At 39.3% G+C, this 19,693-nt stretch overlaps 1 protein-coding gene across 3 annotated transcripts in view; it reads right to left on the reverse strand.

Annotated features, from left to right (window-relative positions):
- The window catches only part of Pdhx (pyruvate dehydrogenase complex component X), a 62,140-nt gene that overhangs the window by 4,237 nt on the left and 38,210 nt on the right, over positions 1 to 19,693 (reverse strand). For all 3 annotated transcript variants that reach the window (XM_031371175.1, XM_031371176.1, XM_031371177.1), the window contains 6 exons: positions 18,176 to 18,375; positions 16,167 to 16,265; positions 10,395 to 10,566; positions 8,769 to 8,916; positions 6,008 to 6,066; positions 3,903 to 4,061 (listed from right to left, as the gene is read on the reverse strand). In XM_031371175.1, the coding sequence (XP_031227035.1) occupies positions 3,903 to 4,061; positions 6,008 to 6,066; positions 8,769 to 8,916; positions 10,395 to 10,566; positions 16,167 to 16,265; positions 18,176 to 18,375 (837 nt within the window). The remainder of the gene's footprint in view (positions 1 to 3,902; positions 4,062 to 6,007; positions 6,067 to 8,768; positions 8,917 to 10,394; positions 10,567 to 16,166; positions 16,266 to 18,175; positions 18,376 to 19,693) is intronic.

Genomic DNA, 19,693 nt, shown 5'->3' on the forward strand with positions numbered 1-19,693 from the left:
ACAGGACATAGAAATGAACTAGATACTTTGTGAGGCAACAAAGGATACCCTGAGAACACAGGACAGAGAAATGTATAAGCCATGGAAGATACAGAAGGCCTGTGAAGGTAGCTCTGGAACTGAGACAAAACAATGAGAAGGAGACAGCCAAGCAAGGTTCCAGAAGCTGTGCATTGCCAGCATAAATCCTGAGCCAACCTGGCAAAGATCCAGGTCCCACTGCAAAAATGTTTCCACTCTGGCCAGCCTGAGTATGTCTCCTCAGAGCTTGTTCACTGGCTGCCTGAAGCTCTGATCTCACATTCCTGCAAGGCCTTTATTGCATCTTTGGTGGATGACTGGTAACTCAGAATTCTCTGTTCTTAACTTTGCCTTGATCGTCTTAATCCTGACCTATAGATCTGTCTACACCAGAGCACCACAGCTGCACAGCTCCAAGCACCACAGCTGCACAGCTCCAAGCACCACAGCTGCACAGCTCCAAACCTCCAAGCACCACAGCTGCACACCTCCAAGCACCACAGCTCCAAACCTCCAAGCACCACAGCTGCACACCTCCAAGCACCACAGCTGTACACCTCCAAGCACCACAGCTGCACAGCTCCATTCCTTTTCTTCTTTGTTGCCAATCATGCCAACCAAGTCACTGCCACGTGTGGGGTCTAACTTAATTCTTCAGCTATTCTCCACTCGTTCATTCCTTAAATATGGAATATGGGGTTTTGTTTGCTTGTTTTAGAAAACATGACTGATTTAGAGGAGTAACAGTCTCACTACTACCACCAAACAAGGCATGGGAAGTGTAATACTTGGCTGTTGGGAGCATAGGCTCTAGTCTATAGAGCCCAGCTGGTGGAGTTGAATAAGAGATCCATCACTTAACAGCACAGAAGCTTACACAAATTATTTAAGTGTTTTCCTTATCAGTTTATCAATTCCATGAAATTATTATTTTGTCCCTGATAGGTTATCTTTAAAGAGGACTGAAGAGACTTAATATATATGATTGGCTTACCACAAAAGCTAACACACAGGGCTAGCATGGTGATGGTGTACATACTGTTAGTTCCGACACTTGGGAGGCAGTATGTAGATCCCAGTGAGCTTGAGGTCAGCCTGGTCTACAAATCAAGCTCTAAGACAGCCAGGACTATATATACAGACCTTTTTCAAACAATTACAGAGGAATGCCTACTGGTGTTCATTACAGTCACTGCTGTTACTGTTATACAAACACCTTTAGAATTCTTTAACAAGCTTACAAAACGTTCATTTAAGAGATAGGCATATTAGACTATATAGTCACAAAATGATTTTACTTCTAGAACTAAAATCACTCTAATATTTTTCTGTTCAAACACTGTTCAAAGCATTTCACTTTTTAATAAGACACATTATAAAATCTCCATGTACAAACGATAACAAAATAGCAACTGTATAAAGACTTTCTTCTAAAATGGGGAAATGGCTTGCTTACCTTTCCCGGAGGGTAAGGAGTCAAGTTCAACATGAAAGCACAGAGGAGTAAGTGTACGTACCACCAAAAGAAGAGCAGCAGCTGAACACCATGACCATTGAGATTAAACACAAAACCCAGTTTATGCCTGGCGCTCCAAAGCCTCAGAGTGGCATGCCGGTCTGGGCTAGGGCAGCAGTGCTCAGCAACCAGGAAGGTGCTGGAGGCTGCAGGGTCTGTTCCCTCATCTCTTAAACCAAGGTTCCTTCACATGCAAGGACCAGAGAATGCTAGCATAGCTATTTTAATGATGCTGTGTTACAGTAGTAAAAACTGCTCAGAATCATTGCAACCTGTAATAGTTAAAATTTAATGCACACCATGATTGGAAAATCCCTGCTCTACAGACCAGTAACTTCCACCTAACATTTTAAAAATGTTACTTCGACACTTAGTCTCCTTTTACCTTTGCAACACTGAAGCACCTGTTTCTCAATGGTGATAAAGATCCTTGATGCATAAAATTCATGTACAGTGTCCCCAAAACCTGTAGCTTTACTTTGTGGTGTTTCAGTCACCCAGTGGTCAACCCTAGGCTGACAATATTAAATGGAAAATTCTAGATATGAATAGTAAGTTTGAAATGACATGCTCTTCTTAGTAGCATGATGAAAGCATGCACTGCCTCCTGGCCCTTTCTCATGCTGTATACACTACCTACCCATAAGACACCGAGCAGCTCTCTCCACCAGATCAACTCTCCCGGCATCACCACAGCGCTCATGTTCACCTAATCCCTCCTGTACTTAAATATGTTTCCAATGGCAAGAATCACAAAGCTGGCAACTTTACTACAGTGCACCACTATAACTGCTCTACTTGATTGTTCTGTTAAACTGGCAATGTGCCTGATTCATAAATTGAGCTCGGAACAGGGCTGTATGCACAGAGAAAAGTACATATAGTGTGTTCTCCAGCATCTATGAGGGTTCTTTGGAATGTATCCTTTGTGGACCAAAAGAAATGACTTATGACATATCCCAGAAAACCAGACTGTTAACTTTGACTTTTTAACTGACCTAATAGGTACAACCTTTCACTTAAGAAACATTGTTGCATTTTAATTTTTAAAGATATTAAAGGTTCAATATAAACACTTTAATGTGATACTTCTGTCAAAAAATGGCCTTAGGAATTCCAGTGGCTGTCTAAGTTGACTGCTATGCATCCTTACTTTGTAATGTGGTTATGTAGCAACAAAGACAACAACAATAACAACAACAACAAAAACAACAACAAAAGCTTTTATACTGGATCTTCAAAAATTGCTTTTCAGTAGATTCAGGAAACTCTTGGGAATGCTAATTACTTTCAGTAGTGTACTGGCTGGTTTTGTGTGTCAACTTGACACAGGCTGGAGTTATCACAGAGAAGGGAGCTTCAGTTGGGGAAGTGCCTCCATGAGATCCACCTGTGGGGCATTTTCTCAATTAGTGATCAAGAAGGTAGGGCCCCTGTGGGTGGTGCCATCCCTGGGCTGGAAGTCTTGGGTTTTATAAGAGAGCAGGCTGAGCAAGCCAGGAGAAGCAAGCCAGTAAGGAACATCTCTCCATGGCCTCTGTATCAGCTCCTGCTTCCTGACCTGCTTGAGTTCCAGTCCTGACTTCCTCTGGTGATCAACAGCAATGTGGAAGTAAGCCGAATAAACCCTTTCCTCCCAAACTTGCTTCATGGTCATGATGTATGTGCAGGAATAGAAACCCTGACTAAGACAAGTAGTCTTAATTTACAACTTTAAAATCTACTTGAAACACCATCAGGCTGGCTAGTCTCATGTCAGCTTGACATACACACTAGAGTTATCTGAAAGGAAGGAGCCTTAATTCAGAAAGTGCCTTCATAAGATCCAGCTGGAAGGCATTTTCCTAATCAGTTATTGATGTGGGAGGGCCAGCTCATCATGGGTGGTGCTGCCCCAGGGCTGGTGGTCCTAAATTCTATAAGAAAGCAGGCTGAGCAAGCCATGGGAAGCAAGCCAGTAAGCAGCACCGTCCATGGTCTTTATATCATCTTCTGTCTCAAGGATCCTTCCCTGTTTGAACTCCTGTCCTGATTTTCTTCAATGATGAACAGTGCTGTGGAAGTGTAACCCAAATAAACCCTTTCCTCCCCAGTTTGCTTTTTTATCATGGTATTTGGTCACAGCAAATAGAAACCCTAACTAAGACAATTTTTAAGACTGAATTTTGGACTTTGGAAATTAAGCTTTTGCCCAGAACATGAATGATGCTAAGCTCTAATTTACATATATATTAATTTTAGAATTTTTACCACACACATACAACACGCATGCATGCACGTGCACACACACACACGCACAGCCTCTCAGCAGATGCTAAAATGAAAGGACAGTCAACAGTTTGAAAGCAGTCTTCTGGACACATACCTTTACAGAGTCAGCAATCTCCTGTATGCCCTTAGCCGCTGCATCTTTTATGATTGGTGTAATTAAACCTTTATCTGTTGCCACAGCCACTGAAATGTCAACGGAGGGCAGTTGCTTTGGGCCTTCTCCATCCCAGGTGACATTAACCCCAGGCATTTGCTATAAGCAGAAAAAAACATGCTATCAAGGAAGCAGCCTGAGACTATAGTCAGAGAAATGCGACTTACATTATTGTTGATGTGAATATAGCTACACAGAAGGAAATACATAAAACTTTGGTTTGGGAAAAAAATGAATGTTGATTATTGTTCAAGTGTGGGAAGAACAAACACTTTTCAGCAGTATGCATCATCCTGATGATATACATGTTTTAAACTACATGACCAATATGAATTTGAAGGGGACAGTATAGCAGAAAACAGTAGTGCCATTCAATTACTTTGCTTTGGCATGAAAACTCAACTTTTTAGAACAACTCTGAAATACATGTTAAAAAGCCCTCAGTAATGAGCCTTCTATTTAAAACCAGTTTCTCAAGCATCATATACAGGAGATATAGACATTACACACACAGGTACAGACTTAACATAGAGAGAGAACTACCCTGAAGAACAAAAAGAACATACAAAATGGCTAAATGCATGGACGGTGTGTATTGATGTTACCAAATATCACTGGGCAAATCTGGGGCTGAACACAGAAACCAAAAGCCAATTTCTCTTCTCAGAAATTCTGTGCTTTCTGCAGAATAAAACCAAGAGTCCAGCGACATCATTTACCAATGGTAATGCACAGCCTGTCTCATGTCACACATGTCACTCTTATGTCACTTCTGCACTCTGTGAGGATGATGTTTTCACTCTATCTAGGTTCTTGTTTGATCCCTTTCCCTTGTAATCAGCCAATTATTCTTATATTTTTGGTTGTGAGCCTAGCCTTTAACGGCTGAGCCATCTCTCCAGCCCAGCAGCCAATTATTCTTACAATTTCTCTGTAACTGTTCATTCACAACAATGCCAGAATGTTAAAACAGTAAAAACACAGCCCCAATCGCTCAAAAGACTCCAAATTCTTCAGATCATACAAAATAGAAAGAACAAGGGGCTAGGGGAATGCCAGGTTGAGAGCATGCACTACTCTTGTAGAGGATCAATGTTTGATTCTCAGCATCTGGATCAGGCACCTCACAGCTGCCTGAAGCCCTCTTCTAGAGTCCATGAGCGCACACACATGTGTACAAGCCCATATATGAAACACAGACACAAACACACCAAACCCCTAACAAGGAAGATTATTTTGGAATGACATTTAGTTAATGAATACATAATGAAGACCCATGGGACATGATCTAAGTTGAATTCAAAACAATATTCAAACTCTTAACCCTTTTAAAGAATTATTAAAAATGAATTCCACACTCAAGTTTTCTAACTAAGCACACCTAAGAAAAGGAAGAAACATATAATAATAAGTAACTGGGGAAAACAAGCCAGCAATGATACAAGCAAGGTGGTGCTTAGAGCATCTCAGGCAATATCAACGTGAACAACTACAACAGCCAGCGGCTCCTGGCTTAGATATTTGGGAAACGGCATAAGACAAGCAACTTTCTGGGAATTACATGCTTTAAAAATGAAGAGAAGACTGTAAATTCTAGCACACATCAATATTTACAAAGGCAAAGGATAAAGCACCAAGATCTCATCAAAATCAACTAGACCCGGTTATTTTTATTAGGGAATTGTATAAACCTCTATTAATTACTTAAAGTGTGGACAGATAAAGATAAAGAAGAGAGCCAGAATTCATTCTGACCAGGCCCGGGTAACTGTAAAGCAGCAGTAGAGGGATGCAGGCTTCTGCTGACTATTCCTCATCTCTAGTGCTGGCTGGTTCTTCTCTGACTACACAGGATCGATCAGTGTGGACTGTACAGATGCTCTTTATTCTGCTACAACTACTTTTTGAACTCTTCTGATTCTCAATTTCCTTACCTGTAAAGCAACTAAACTGAATAATAGGACATTTTGGCAATAAAATTATATACATCTTAAGCCAAGAGACATTTGGCTTAAAGCTACAATTGTTTTGGATTGACCACTTACTTTAAGAGTAACAGCTGCTGCTCTGATGATAAAGTCATTTACGGAGACTTTAATGTCATCTGAAAGAAGAATAAGTATATTAAAACCAGTATTTGTAATACTTTAACACTGATCCTTATGATCTCAAACTTGTAGATTATGGACAAGTCTAGCACAGAGCGATGAAGAACAACAGCCTGTTTGCTTTGTGGGACACGTTTCCTTGCTTAGCAAAACGTGGATTGCATGAAGTCCTACACACGGGGTTAAGGGACAGTGCACAGCTTACTTGTAGAGTTGGGTACAGCCTACAGGTAACCTGTACTTACCATGCTCAGGCCTTGAATTCAATTTTCAGGATTCTTCCCATCAAACTGTTCACTTCTACACCCTGATTAGCATTTTGTGAAGGCATTCAACAATCATACACATGAACTAGTAGAGCACAGTACAACTAGAACCAAATAGAAGTCCTAACTACCATGGCTCTAAAGGGCAAACAATCTCTCCACTTGTGTACCGGCCAGTCTTCTTCATTTTCAACTGTCTTTCTTCTGTGCACATTTTATAATACATTGATAGTATTAGAAAAGTAGAGTATGTAAGTATATCAAATAGACAACTGTATTTGTAAAGGTTGCTTAAACTTCCCCTTTATCTAACAGAATGTATAACAAAAAAGAATTTAAGACAAACACAAGCACCTTTAAGTATTAAACAGGGTCACTAAATGGGAGCTACTTTTTAACTCAGTGCCACAGCAGCCATATGTCAGCCTCTGGCAGCAGCTGAGTCCATCACCTCACCTAGAAGTTTGTCCTCTCCCTACTGTAGCCGGGAGAAGCACTCCACACTTCATCACTTTCTTCCCTACAACACTTACACTCGCTGGCTTTCTTGGTTGCCCAGACTCACCCAGTTTTCTTCTCCTATCTACTCATTTACTCTTGCCCTCCCCCCACCCCCTTTCCATGCTCCTGTGACCAGACAGGAACTTGAAGTTGGTGGCTCTGATGCCATTTAGAAGACAGCTGCCATACCTCCAAAATTCTATTTCTAACCTCACACACTCTGAGCTTCAGGACTATCCAGCTTCACACAACATACTCCTACCTCCAAAGCAAGACCCCTCAAATCTAATGTATGCAAAGGTGACTTCATCTCAAGTACTTTTTAAAAATTCCTTACTGTGGGAAATTTCAAGTCCTAATAATAGTAATTAACACATAATTAAGAAACTGAATATGGTAATGTACACCTATAATCCTAGCCCTGGAGAGCAGGGATAGGATGATCATGAATTTCTGTGGCTACATAAACAGAACTTACTAGAATATCTAACCAACTAACCAACTAACCAACTAACCAACTAACCAACCAACCAGCCAACCAACCAACCAACCAACCAAATCCCAAGTATCAATTAAAATCTCAGACGTAAACAGTTTCACTATTAAACTCTGTCAACATTAAAAAGAGAGCCCTTCTGTACTAAATAAACATTCTATAGAGCATAGGAGGAAGAAACATTTCTTAACTCTTCTACAAGATGTGAAGACAAACACTGGGAACACAAACGAACCCAAGGAAAGAAAGTGGAAGGGCAGTATTTCTTACAGGTATCCATGCAATTAGACATAGTTCAGACATGCCTGGGACTTGCAATCCTCTGTTCCAGCCTCCTGAGTCTACTAACATGCAGCCAATATAAAGAATCTTAATGAAATGTTAATAAAACCAAACTACATGAAAAAGCTTTGTATGAGAAATATAAGGCTGACTGAATAACTGACATCTAACCAATGTAATTTGTCATTTTAACCAAGAGAAAGAGTATCTCAAAAGATGAAAACAACTTTATTCTCAGAATCAGAGAATGGGAATTTCTGCACCCTGAAAAAGATCTATCAAAAACTTTCTGTAAATGCTACAGATTGAATGCTTCTCCCCACCCAAAATCCAGACCACACAGAAACACTTATCTACACCTCTGGCTTTTATAGCCAGTGCAGTAAGGCAAGAAACAGCAAAAGAATGGATAAGGTTGAAATAAGATCTTCATGCTAACAAATCCACACATCTCTGAAACTTTATTTTGAAATGTGTTTGGAAAGACAATTCAATTTAGTAATCTGAAAATGTGTTATGAATATACAATTAAAAAGTGTGTAAAGAAGAGTGTTATTCAAGTGCTGTCTAAGACATACAATCCATTCACTCTTTAATCAGTTAAGAGTTTTGTTAAGACCTTTGCTTGTCCACTTAGTACTATCAAAAGCTATTCAAGATAAATAAGCATTTAGACTGAGTAAGTCATTCATCTGTTCTTATCAAAACCAACCAATCAACCAACCAACCAACCAACCAGAAAACCCAAGCTAAGGGAGACAAAATTATAAAGCCTACTTCTAATTAGGAAAACAACCACTGGGCAGTGTGTGACCCCACAAGACTATTGGCAGGCTCCCTGTGTGGCAGAGAGTAGATAAATGTGAACTGAATGACAGGTGGAAACAATACAGACAAGATGTTTGAATGAGAGCAAGGAAGAACAGAAGTCCTTATTGTATATAAAGTAGTAGACTGTGATTAATTCAATGTTACACACTCAATCTACTTTATGTAGCGAAAAAACCATTCTCTCTTCTGTGCTAGAACAAGCCAGAGTAGAGCAGAGTCAGGTTATGAAATGAGATTAAAGGCTACACAAGGTGCATTTTACAAAGTTCATGATTATCAGATTAGCATATATTCAACAGAAAATAAATTCAACTTTACTGACCTTTGACCAGATCTTTTCTAACCTTTAAAACTGCCCCAAGGTCACAGTCAGCAGTAGCGTAGGCATGAGGCACAGTACTTTTTGATTCAGTTAACCTCTTAGCAATAACTCTTCGAATATTGCTAGCAGGAATTTCAGTGAATGTACCCTGCCAAAAAAAAAAAGCAATTTTTTCCATTAAAACATAAATAGAAAAATATATAAAACCACTACTTATCTGAAATCCAGTCTGAGACCTAGTAATTATATAAAAGATTAATTTAATAAAAGTACTGTTAAAGTTCTTTATGCAAAGGGAGAAAATAAGAAATCTAAGTATTTGGCTTGAGTTTACACAATTATAGAAAAATAGCAAAATCTAAATTTCAGTTCTGAATGAGTCATTTTGTATTAGCATGTTTAAGATAGCTAAAAGGAAACCAGCCTATCATCACTATATATGTATATACTGTGTGTATCTACACATATACAGAAGCATGTTGAGTGTGAGAGAAATGTATTACTATGTACATATGTACAATGCATATATGCTCATGTATGTTTATTATGAGAATACAGAAAGAAATACCTAGCAATTCATTCAGACAGCCTGTACGCAGTTTTTGTTACAAATGCTGACTATAGGCAAGTCTTATAAAGACCGCATAGTGTAGAAAAAGGCAACATAGTACATAAGGGATAATCGGTCAACGACCGTGCGCTTCTATGATTTAAAAATAATTATGAGTATCTTATTTCCTAAGAAATCAAAGTATAAGCTATAAATGAGATAAAAAAAATTTCCTGTAATTTTAATATAAATTTTTATAAAGCCATGGGCATCCAATTACACTTAATCCTGTTCTCATCTTTTATTCTAAGGATAATAAAAAAACCTATAATTTATTTTTCCTTTTACAAATGATATTTGAAGAACACTTCTGTTAGCAAGATGTTCTGATTGCATGGAACACATGCTCTCTATACTCTGTGAGCATTTGAAAGATTTATCTTCCTCCTACTTTGATTAATCCTCTATAGCCTACTTTAAGGAAGCTTTGACATACCAAATTTTTATGTAGACAGTATACTATTAATGTTCATTAGAAATGCTGCATGTGAATGAAACTCTTAGTTCTCAGTCCTTTTCAATCATGATAATGAACAAGCTTCTTTATTAATGGAAGCAGTGTGTGTTGGAAGCAGTGTGTGTTTATTTCCCTTATTTTAAAGACACACAGAAGAATGGGTTAAACAGAAGAACAAAACAGCTGGCTGTCTCTGAGGAAGAAAGTATACTGTGTTGTACAGTAAGTTCTAAATAGCTCTTAATTCCTTTAACAAAAAATAAATGTACCCATAAAAAGGAGCTGCGAATTATTCTAACATGCAAGAAAAAGTGCCATGACTACAGCATATGTATGTGTGGTAAAATGAGGTCAAGTCACAATCCTCCTCAGAGGAGAGTGCTGTACAATTTCATGTGTGCTATGAAATCTACAAGAAAACTAATTAGGGGTACTCTCTATATTTACAGCTTTAAGCTCTTGTTACAATGGATTAAAAAGTACTTAAAGCACACAGTACTTATTTTTATTCCCTTTCTTACATATCTAGACCATAACAGTCTTACTGAGAAAACCTTACCGCTGCATTAGGTTGCCCAGGGATGGATACTGGTGGGATCATTGGCCGAGGGTAAGATGGCCCAGCTGTGGCTGGAGGCACAGATGCTGAGAGAGAGGATGGAGGAGCTGGGGCGGGTCTGAATTCGGTAATCTTGCCCATCTGTTTCAGCTCAACTAACTTGAGTGCATCTCTGGAAATGAAAGGAAATTGTATAACCATGAAAGGAAGAGAAATACTAAAGCAAATACTACAAAATCTAAGCAAGTCTTTCCTCTACATGGTCTTCTGATTCTTATTAGGTATCTGATTCTTATTAGGCTATTCATAAATTTTCAAAATCCAATTAATAATCTGAATTTCTAATAATTAAAACCTATTGGGCATATTTGAGATGACAATTTTCTCTATGGGAAAAAACAAACCTCTTTTTTTTTTTTAAAGATTTATTTATTTATTATATTTAAGTACACTGTAGCTGTCTTCAGACATACCAGAAGAGGGCGTCAGATCTTTGTGACACCATGGTTGTGAGCCACCGTGTAGTTAGTGGGATTTGAACTCAGGACCTTCGGAAGAGCAGTCAGTGCTCTCAACCACTGAGCCATCTCTCTAGGCCAAAACCAAACCTTTCACTTAGAGACAGAATTCTATGATAGGTGTAATCTATTTGATCCATATAACACCTCAGTATTGAGTAAAGATAGTAATTTTTATTAAAAAGTAAACTTGTCTTTTATTGGGAGACAAGTGTCATTAGCTAGATGAATAATGTAGTAATTGAAACATTTTACTGTATGTTTATGAAGTAATTCTCACATGGAATTCAGAGTGTCAAGTTCATAAATCCCTATGGCTTTCATTGGAATATTTTCCAAATTATTATCACTTAGAATGAAAAATAAACTACTTACAGACTTTTCTTTTGTACTACTTTGTAAAACAAAGGTACATTTGTTTACGAAGGGATATAACTCAGACTATAAGATATGTCAAGTCCTCACTTTAGTTTGGTAGGTTATAGTTAGCCATCAACTTTGCATAGCCTAGAGTCATCTGAGAAGGGGGTCTTTAAGAACTGTCCAGGTTGGACTGGCCCATGGGCATGTTTAGGGGCTATTGTCTTGATTATTAATTGACATAAGAGGGCCCAGCCCACTGTAGTGGCACCTTCCCTATACAGGTGCTTCTGGACATGTGTTCTTGGAATATTTTAGAATACAAACTGACAAAACAATAGAAATGCTACAACATTCAGGATTCCCAATACTGAAGAGGAGGGAAGAGAAGAAAAGAGCCTACCAAATGTCATGTGTGTTAATAAACTCACATCATCCAGGTAGAAGAGGTATTACTATTACTCCTAATTCAGACACACATGGACTCCAAGAAGTTAAGCTCAGGGTGTATCTAAGTCTGTCTTCAGCACCCACTGCACTCCAGGTGCTGAGAGAAAACATTATACATGACTCTTCCCAATAAGCTTTCTTCTACAGAGGAGTCACCCATCAGTCACACAAACTAGAGTGATGGCATTGAATCTTTAAAAAGGAATACAGCAAAGAAGTAATGAGCTAGAGAGCAATGAGCGAGAAGACAGAATAGCTGGGGGAGGCCTGGGCAGATGGACATTACACAGAATGGTGTGGAGAGGCAAGTCAAGGGCTGGGAGAAAGGTCTATCTAGGCAGAAAACATGTAGCTTCTAACATAAGGTTTCTAAGAAAAGGAAGGCCAGAATGTAAGTGTAGCGACCAGGGAGAGGCAGGTGCTGAGCGCAGCCAGGGTTAAGAACACTGGGGTACACCGAGGTTCAGAGCTAGCTGCAAAGTCTGTGTTTTCTACCTTTCTAATAGCTGTGGACATGCTATGCAAATCAAATAAAGTGAAAGCAATTTTCTCCTAAGAACAGACTAGCTGAGAATTAATCCACGATGAGCAGAATGCTGGGATTGAACAGGAACTAGGATATGCCTGCCTAATCTACAGCTACTGGCAGGACCTTCTGACAAGGGCCCTTTACTCACCATACAAAGTCACAGAAGAATAGCTGGAGGCAGTATTGCTTCTCAAAGGGTGGACCACAGCCTGGAGATGCTGACAGAGTAGCTCAGGGACTCATGTCCCAGGGAATGATCTGTGGACCTTTAAGGCCTTTAACCAGCTTACTTCTACTTGAAAATCAATTATTACCCATAATATTTATAACCCAAACCTAAATTCTGACTTTATATTTATGTGTCAAGGTCAATAAGAGATGACACAATTCCTGGAGACTTATGAGCCCAAAGACCAACTAGATGAAAATGTTAGCACTGATATAAAATAAAACCTACTGACTCAGAACGATGCCTCCAAAAAGGAAATTTCCCTTTCTGGAACACTTATAAGTTACAGCCCAACATTACAGTCCCTTGCACTTCATGTGAGGTAATTAGATACTTATCTAGCAAAGTGTATTATCAGCAAATACCAAATACATTTCCTTACAGAGATTTCTCACTTACTCAGTCATCAGAACAAAACACAGAGGTAATAAAAACCTAAATGCTAGTACCTGTACTCATCGATCTACAAGGCAGGGTGCTGACAGTAAATAGACAGTCACACCTCCCTGTTTGCATGACTGCTTTGTCAAAAAAGATGTGATTTGGTTTTATGATTGAAGTAAATAAGATTATTGGGCAAACCAGAGCTTGATGAGGAAAAAAAGTGATGAGGAGCTGTATTCCTTTTTAAAGACGCAATGCCATCACTCTAGTTTGTGACTGATGGGTGACTCCTCTGTAGTAGAAAGCGTGGTGGGAAGAGTCATGTATAATGTTTTCTCTCAGCACTTGAAGTGCAGTGGGTGCATAAGACAGACTTAGATACACTCTGATTCATAAAAAAACAAGTAGAAAATAATTTTAACCACTGATTTGGAATAAACTTTTATTATTGATTTTACAATTATATAGCCCATGAAGTGTAAATGTTAAGTGTTGTTTAATAACAGTCAACAGTTTAGCTAAAATGCCGAGATGATTTTAATGATTTCTGCCCCTTAAATAATTAGATTAAACTGGAAGCACTGCTGGGCATTAAGAACTTTAAAAGTAGGAGAAAAACAAATGAACCAAGTACTGGTAGAAAAGCAGAGGGTGCTTGGAAAATTAGCTCAAGTGGAACCTTTCTGTGCCACAGAAGGTAGCTCACTCCAGTGTGCATCACCTAATTCTACGGACTACTACTTAAACCAGACAACTACCTAACATGCCAAGTTCTGATGCTGTCAGCAACATGAACAAAAACATTAAGTACTACTCTGATTTAATAATTAGATATAGCAAAGATATTAAGGCTGGTGGCAAAGACTCCTATTGTGCTAATGAGCCTCTGACTGTGGCCTGGCACTTGTCATTCAGGCAGGCTAACTCATGACTGTTCTTGTGTAAAGCATACATCTGGAGCACTACCTTTTTTTTTTAACATGAAATCTGAACACCAGCTCTGAGTCTGTACTCTTCTCCAGAGACACAATGGCTCGAGGCGCTGCTCTTGCATCAGAAGGGCTATCACATCACCCACCTGCATTCTGAGCTGACAAAAGCAGAAACAAGATGGCATTCATCATTTCCAGAGCATGCTGCTAAGGCATACTGGGAGATGCTTAAGCCAAAGCCTTGGGCTCTACAACTGTTTTAGAAGAGGGCATTTCTGTGGAAGTCACTGGGGCAATTCCTCTCTCCAAACTTCATCTTAATGCTAAACTTAGCATACAAAAGCAAAACTTAATACTATATGCATTAAGGATCACTTTTTCTCATTAAGTCTTCTAGAATGGTTGATATTTAAAAAAACAAAGATGACTTCCTTATGGTAAAGAAGGCATAAAGGCCAGGAAAGGAACTGGGAAATAGTGGGAGAAAGCAGGAGAGAGCATCGTGAATGTAACTTGTAATGCTGTTTCCTTAAGGTATCAAGAGGATTAACTATGTTATTGTAATTTTAAACAAGTTCTTAAAATATTTGTGCATGCATTAAACATAGTGGCACATGCATTTAGCAGGCAGGAGAAAGTCTGCAACACATTCAAAGCCAGAGTAGTCTATATAGTGAAACCCAACGGGTGGGGTGGGGGAAGCAGGCAGTCCCATTCAGTCTTTGCTGTCCTACCTCTACTACCACTAAGCTGCTTTCCAAAAGGGCACCTAGTAACTAAGTTCAAGAGCCTTTCCTTAGATCCTCTATTCCTTGACTTGTGGACGATTCCCAAACATCCTAACACAGAAATCAAGTCTCCTAAATGATGAACTGCTGCTGGTCTCAATGACAATAATTGCTTCATGACCTATATAAACTGTCTCCTTCATCTTCATCACACGGGTCCTGATTCCCAGACAGCTCTGCAGTGTGACAGAAAGCTGCACGTATCAGTTACTCTGCTATGGCAAACGCTTCCTCAAACTCCTTATCTGACCTATTTCTGGAGCAAACACTTTCATTACCCAGACCAGGATCCCAGACACACACTCTAGATGTCTCTTGCATGATTTTCAACCACGTTAAGGGCAGTACTCATTATCCCCTACCTGCTTTACTTATGAGCCTTACCTCAGCTGATCCCCTTACTCAGAGGCCATTATCTGTTGTAATTTACACTGCATGAACTTGCCGAGCTGATCCTTCTCAGGTATAGCTATAATTATTTTGCATTTCTTCAAACCTTCAGTGGTTAATGAATTAAACAGACCGTTTATCCTATCCCTCAGATAACAGACAAGGTAGATCTATCTTATTATGAAGATAGTTGTTTTATTCCATTTTTACAGAGTTCAACTAAGGCACAGACTGGTAAGTGATTAAAAAGATATAAACCAGTGGAAAAAAAGACCAGCATCCCAGGCCAGAACCACCACTTTATATCTATCCATTCTAGCTAAATCTCTAAAGTGCCAGCTACCGTCATTTAACCAGAATTAGAGTCAACATTGCTGTGAAGATTTCACATGTGGTCACAGGCCCATTTGATTGGTCCTTGTTGTACCTTTATTAGGCTAAGTTCCACTAGAGAAAGGCCCATCTGTTTTAATGGACTGTTGAGGGACAATTTTAAACAAGTGCAAAGATGTACCAATTTCTTGACTAGACTTGCCTACATAAAGATGTCAGATCAGTTCTTACTGAGCTTATTCAATGCATCTCATAAATAACCATGTTCTCCGCCACCTGCAGACCCTAGAACTGATTAGGATTTAAAAGAAGGATATACCAATAAAACTACTTTGTTGAAAAAATAAACAAGAGAAATCTGCAATGCCTATCAGATTTTAAGGCATACTATAAAACTTATAATTAAAATGGTATTAACTCACAGGCAGATCAATGAAAGCGAAAAGGAAATCCTTACGAGAATTAACTGCAAATGGAAACTCCTCTGAATGAAGTAAGCAAAGTGTGAAGAGCTAAGAACTAAATTGTTTTAAAAGTGCATCTCCATACCTGGGAAATTTAAGCAATTGGTGAAGATTTTATACAAGTTGAAGTATGTTTCCCTGCCTGGTACTCTAATTTTCTGCATTATCACCATTTCTAAGGCTGTGCTTTAGTTACTAAATTAAATTTAATTCTTAATAATGGTGCAATTATTCAGAAAACCCTTGCATAGAATATAACTTACACTAACAAAAGCAATTAAAATCACAAAAGAACAGTGTGCCTTGGTTTAAATCTCTACACAGAATAAGCTGTTTAAAAATCCTTTCAGAAAAAAGGTAAGTGAAGGGACTGGGGATTGAACAAGTGCACATACTCTTTAGTGAAGATCCCGCGAGGGCCTGTGGCTGTGCCCTGGCTGGGGTCCAATGAATGTTTTTCCAGAATGTTGCGGGCAGCTGGACTTAAGCGGAACCTAAGAATAAAAACATGAAGACAAATGAAACTAATTAACACTTATATTGATTCAAATAGATTGAAATGTCCACAGTCGTGCTGAAAATTAGGAAAATGAATTCTTAACACTGGAGCTAAAATGAGTCTCAAGGATAGTCACAGTGAGGCCAGAGGATGGCTCAGCCACTAAAGGCTAGGCTCATAACCAAAAATATAAGGACAGTCACAGTCACATAAACTGATCTGTAACAATCTACTTTATCACCAAAACACTTTTATAAAGCAGCAAGTAGTTACCAATTCTAAATAACTTTAATAAGAGTGAATATTCAGAACACAGGTAGATGGCTTCTGACTGTCAGTGTAAGTCAGAGAGGAGATGATACAGGGAGTCCAGCATGGAAATGAGAAATGCTCTGCTGCTCAGGGAGCTAATAGGTCATTGTGATTACCCAGATCCCAACATTAGACACTGTACTCTCTGATCAAATTAGCACAGTATGCTGTGTAAACTGTAGTATTGGGGCTGGGGCATGAGTACTGAGTTTGGGTCTCCAGTACCTACATAAAAACCAGGTACAGAGGTACCAATCTGCAACACTGGCACTGGTGAGCTAGGGATGATGTCTGCCATGCACACTCGTCTACTCCAGTCACATCCAAAATATCGGGGGTAAAAGCCTGATTAGGATTAGAGGCAATAAGGATCCAAAAGGAGTTCTGTGCCTCCTGGATATTCAGACAGTCGCTGGTATCTCCTAACTCAGACGTGTTCCAGATTAGTCTTTCCAATCGTCAACACGCCCTCATATTTAGGCATAAAGGTACCCCAAGAAATGACTCGTAAATGGCTAAGATTGGGCATTGTTTCCTGGCCAGCACAATGTTTCCAACCTATTCTAGGTTAATACCAATCTGTCTATAGCTTGGAATTTCTCTCAAGGAATCTGCCTTGCCAGAGCTAGCAACAGAGATCAAGCACATTCCTTAGGGCAATAGATGGTTCACAATAGTTAGAACTGTTTTACATACTAGAGAGTAATCGAAGGGTGTCCACTCAAGGACATTAGCTAGAAGTGTTAGGTCGGAACCCTCTAGTCATTGCCTCCAGCAGAACCAGAGAATTAGTATAGGAATACCAAATTAGCCCCAGTAGGGAGGGGCACCATTGCTCTTCTGCCCACTTCACAACTGGATATGTGATCTTGGTCAGTAAGATCACTGACCTTGATGTGTCACCTGCCAACATGACTCTTGTCATCTGCCCTGCTTGCTGTATGGTATTTAAGCCTGAATTTCACCTTATACAAATACATTCAGATTCAACACACCCTTGTGTCTCAAGTCTGTTTGTCATCCGCCGACTTATTGCCCACCTGACCAGAATTCTCATCCCGTGGAAATTGGAGTCCCTGCAACGAACCCGGTCCATGGCGGATGTTCAAAGAACCTGCACTATCACAGGACAGTTGGAGAAAATGTACCCGTGTCAGAATCTCAAATACTGAACTGCTTGAACAGGAACATATGCTAAAATGAAATTTCTATTTTGTATCAACTATACTCTGGACACTTGAATTTACATTTTAGTAAACTGAATTCTGTGAATAAAAACACAAAAATTAAGTTTGGTCTCATGAACATCGTTCTGCAATTTTAGAACCTAATTGGGGTTCAGCATAGATATAGATGATTTTATTCTATACTGAGCAAGCAAGGCTTTTAGAAGGCCCAAACAAAACAGGTATTCACTAACTGTCTATCAAATGAAGAAGGATGTAAAATAATCATCTCATGTTTTGGCATCCTAAGAGAAAAGTAGAAGATGCTTTGAACATGATACTGGTTTCAATCCCTGATGTAATCACTCCCCTTTTTACATAATAAGCATGTTCGCCTGGACATACCTGCTCACATAAGCACACTCACCGTGGTGACCCTTTGTGTTCCTTCCTGGCAGGGCAAGGAGTCTGAGGCTGTGGAGAGGGCTGAGTAGGCACTGGGGGTTTGGAAACTGGAGGTGGAGCGCTGACATCTTTGGGAATTTCCACCTGTTTCCAATCTTCCCCTTCTTCAACCATCAACGCAATGAGCGAACCCAGCTGTATATTTTTAGCACCTTCCTCAACCTGTATTTTAAAAAACAATGGTTGAGATAGAGAAACCCAAGGTCACACTGGTGAGGGAAGACCTGAGCTAAAGGACACTGAAGACAGAGGGTTCTCCTTTTCCAACTGCCACCTTCTATCCCTGCCATTCCTCTCGCTCTCCCAAGTACTAATGCTGCCTCTGGAAATGAGCAAGACCCAGAATTTTCTGGCAGCCTTCAAAACCAGAGTTTTCTTTACTACTTCTCTGCTGTCAGTTACTTCCCATCCATGGAGGCTGTGGGTACAAATGTCAACTACCTGTCCTCACAATCTTCTACGTGGTTTCAGAATTCTAACAGCTCAAAAGGGATTAACTCATTCTATCTACTAATTACTTTTAAGTAAATAATACTAATTAATTTTAAGTAAAACTTTCTCAGATAAATTTAGTCTCTGAAGGGAAGAACATCCCATAATGGAGAAAGAGGTGGTTAACAATTCTGGCTAATTTTATGAATAGTTTATGTCTTTCCCTATTAAGTTTTCCCTGGAATATCTACCCAAAAACCCAGGGTTTTCAGAAGTGCATCAGAGATACAGTGGTATCCTAGCTAACGAGATAATCCTTTCAGATGGTATCTGTCAACTAAAAATCTAAATTGTTTAGATAAAGATTTTTTTACAAAAACAAAAATATTTTAAACATGTCAGCAGCACAAATTTGTTTTTTAAAATAATTGTAATTTATTTATTAAAATAAGTTTCCTCTGGTAGTACTATGTCCAATTTCCGGAGGAACCGCCAAACTGATTTCCAGAGTGGTTGTACCAGTTTGCAATCCCACCAGCAATGAAGTAATGTTCCGCTTTCTCTACAACCTCTCCAGCATCTGCTGTCACCTGAGTTTTTTATCCTAGCCATTCTGACTGGTGTGAGGTGGAATCTCAGGGTTGTTTTGATTTGCATTTCCCTGATGACTAAGGATGTCGAGCATTTCTTTAGGTGCTTCTCAGCCATTTGATGTTCCTCAATTGAGAATTCTTTGTTTAGCTCTGTACCCCATTTTTTAATAGGGTTATTTGGTTCCTGGAGTCTAATTTCTTGAGTTCTTTGTATACCTTGGATATTAACCCTCTATCAGATATAGGATAGGTAAAGATCTTTTCCCAATTTGTTGGTTGCCGTTTTGTCCTACTGACAGTGTCTTTTGCCTTACAGAAGCTTTGCAACTTTATGAGGTCCCAGTTGTCAATTCTTGATCTTAGAGCAAAAGCTATTGGCGTTCTCTCCAGGAAATTTTCCCCTGTGCCTATTTGCTCGAGGTTCTTCCCCACTTTCACTTCTATTAGTTTTAATG

This window comes from Mastomys coucha, unplaced genomic scaffold, assembly GCF_008632895.1.
Source record: "Mastomys coucha isolate ucsf_1 unplaced genomic scaffold, UCSF_Mcou_1 pScaffold15, whole genome shotgun sequence".
NCBI lineage: Eukaryota > Metazoa > Chordata > Mammalia > Rodentia > Muridae > Mastomys > Mastomys coucha.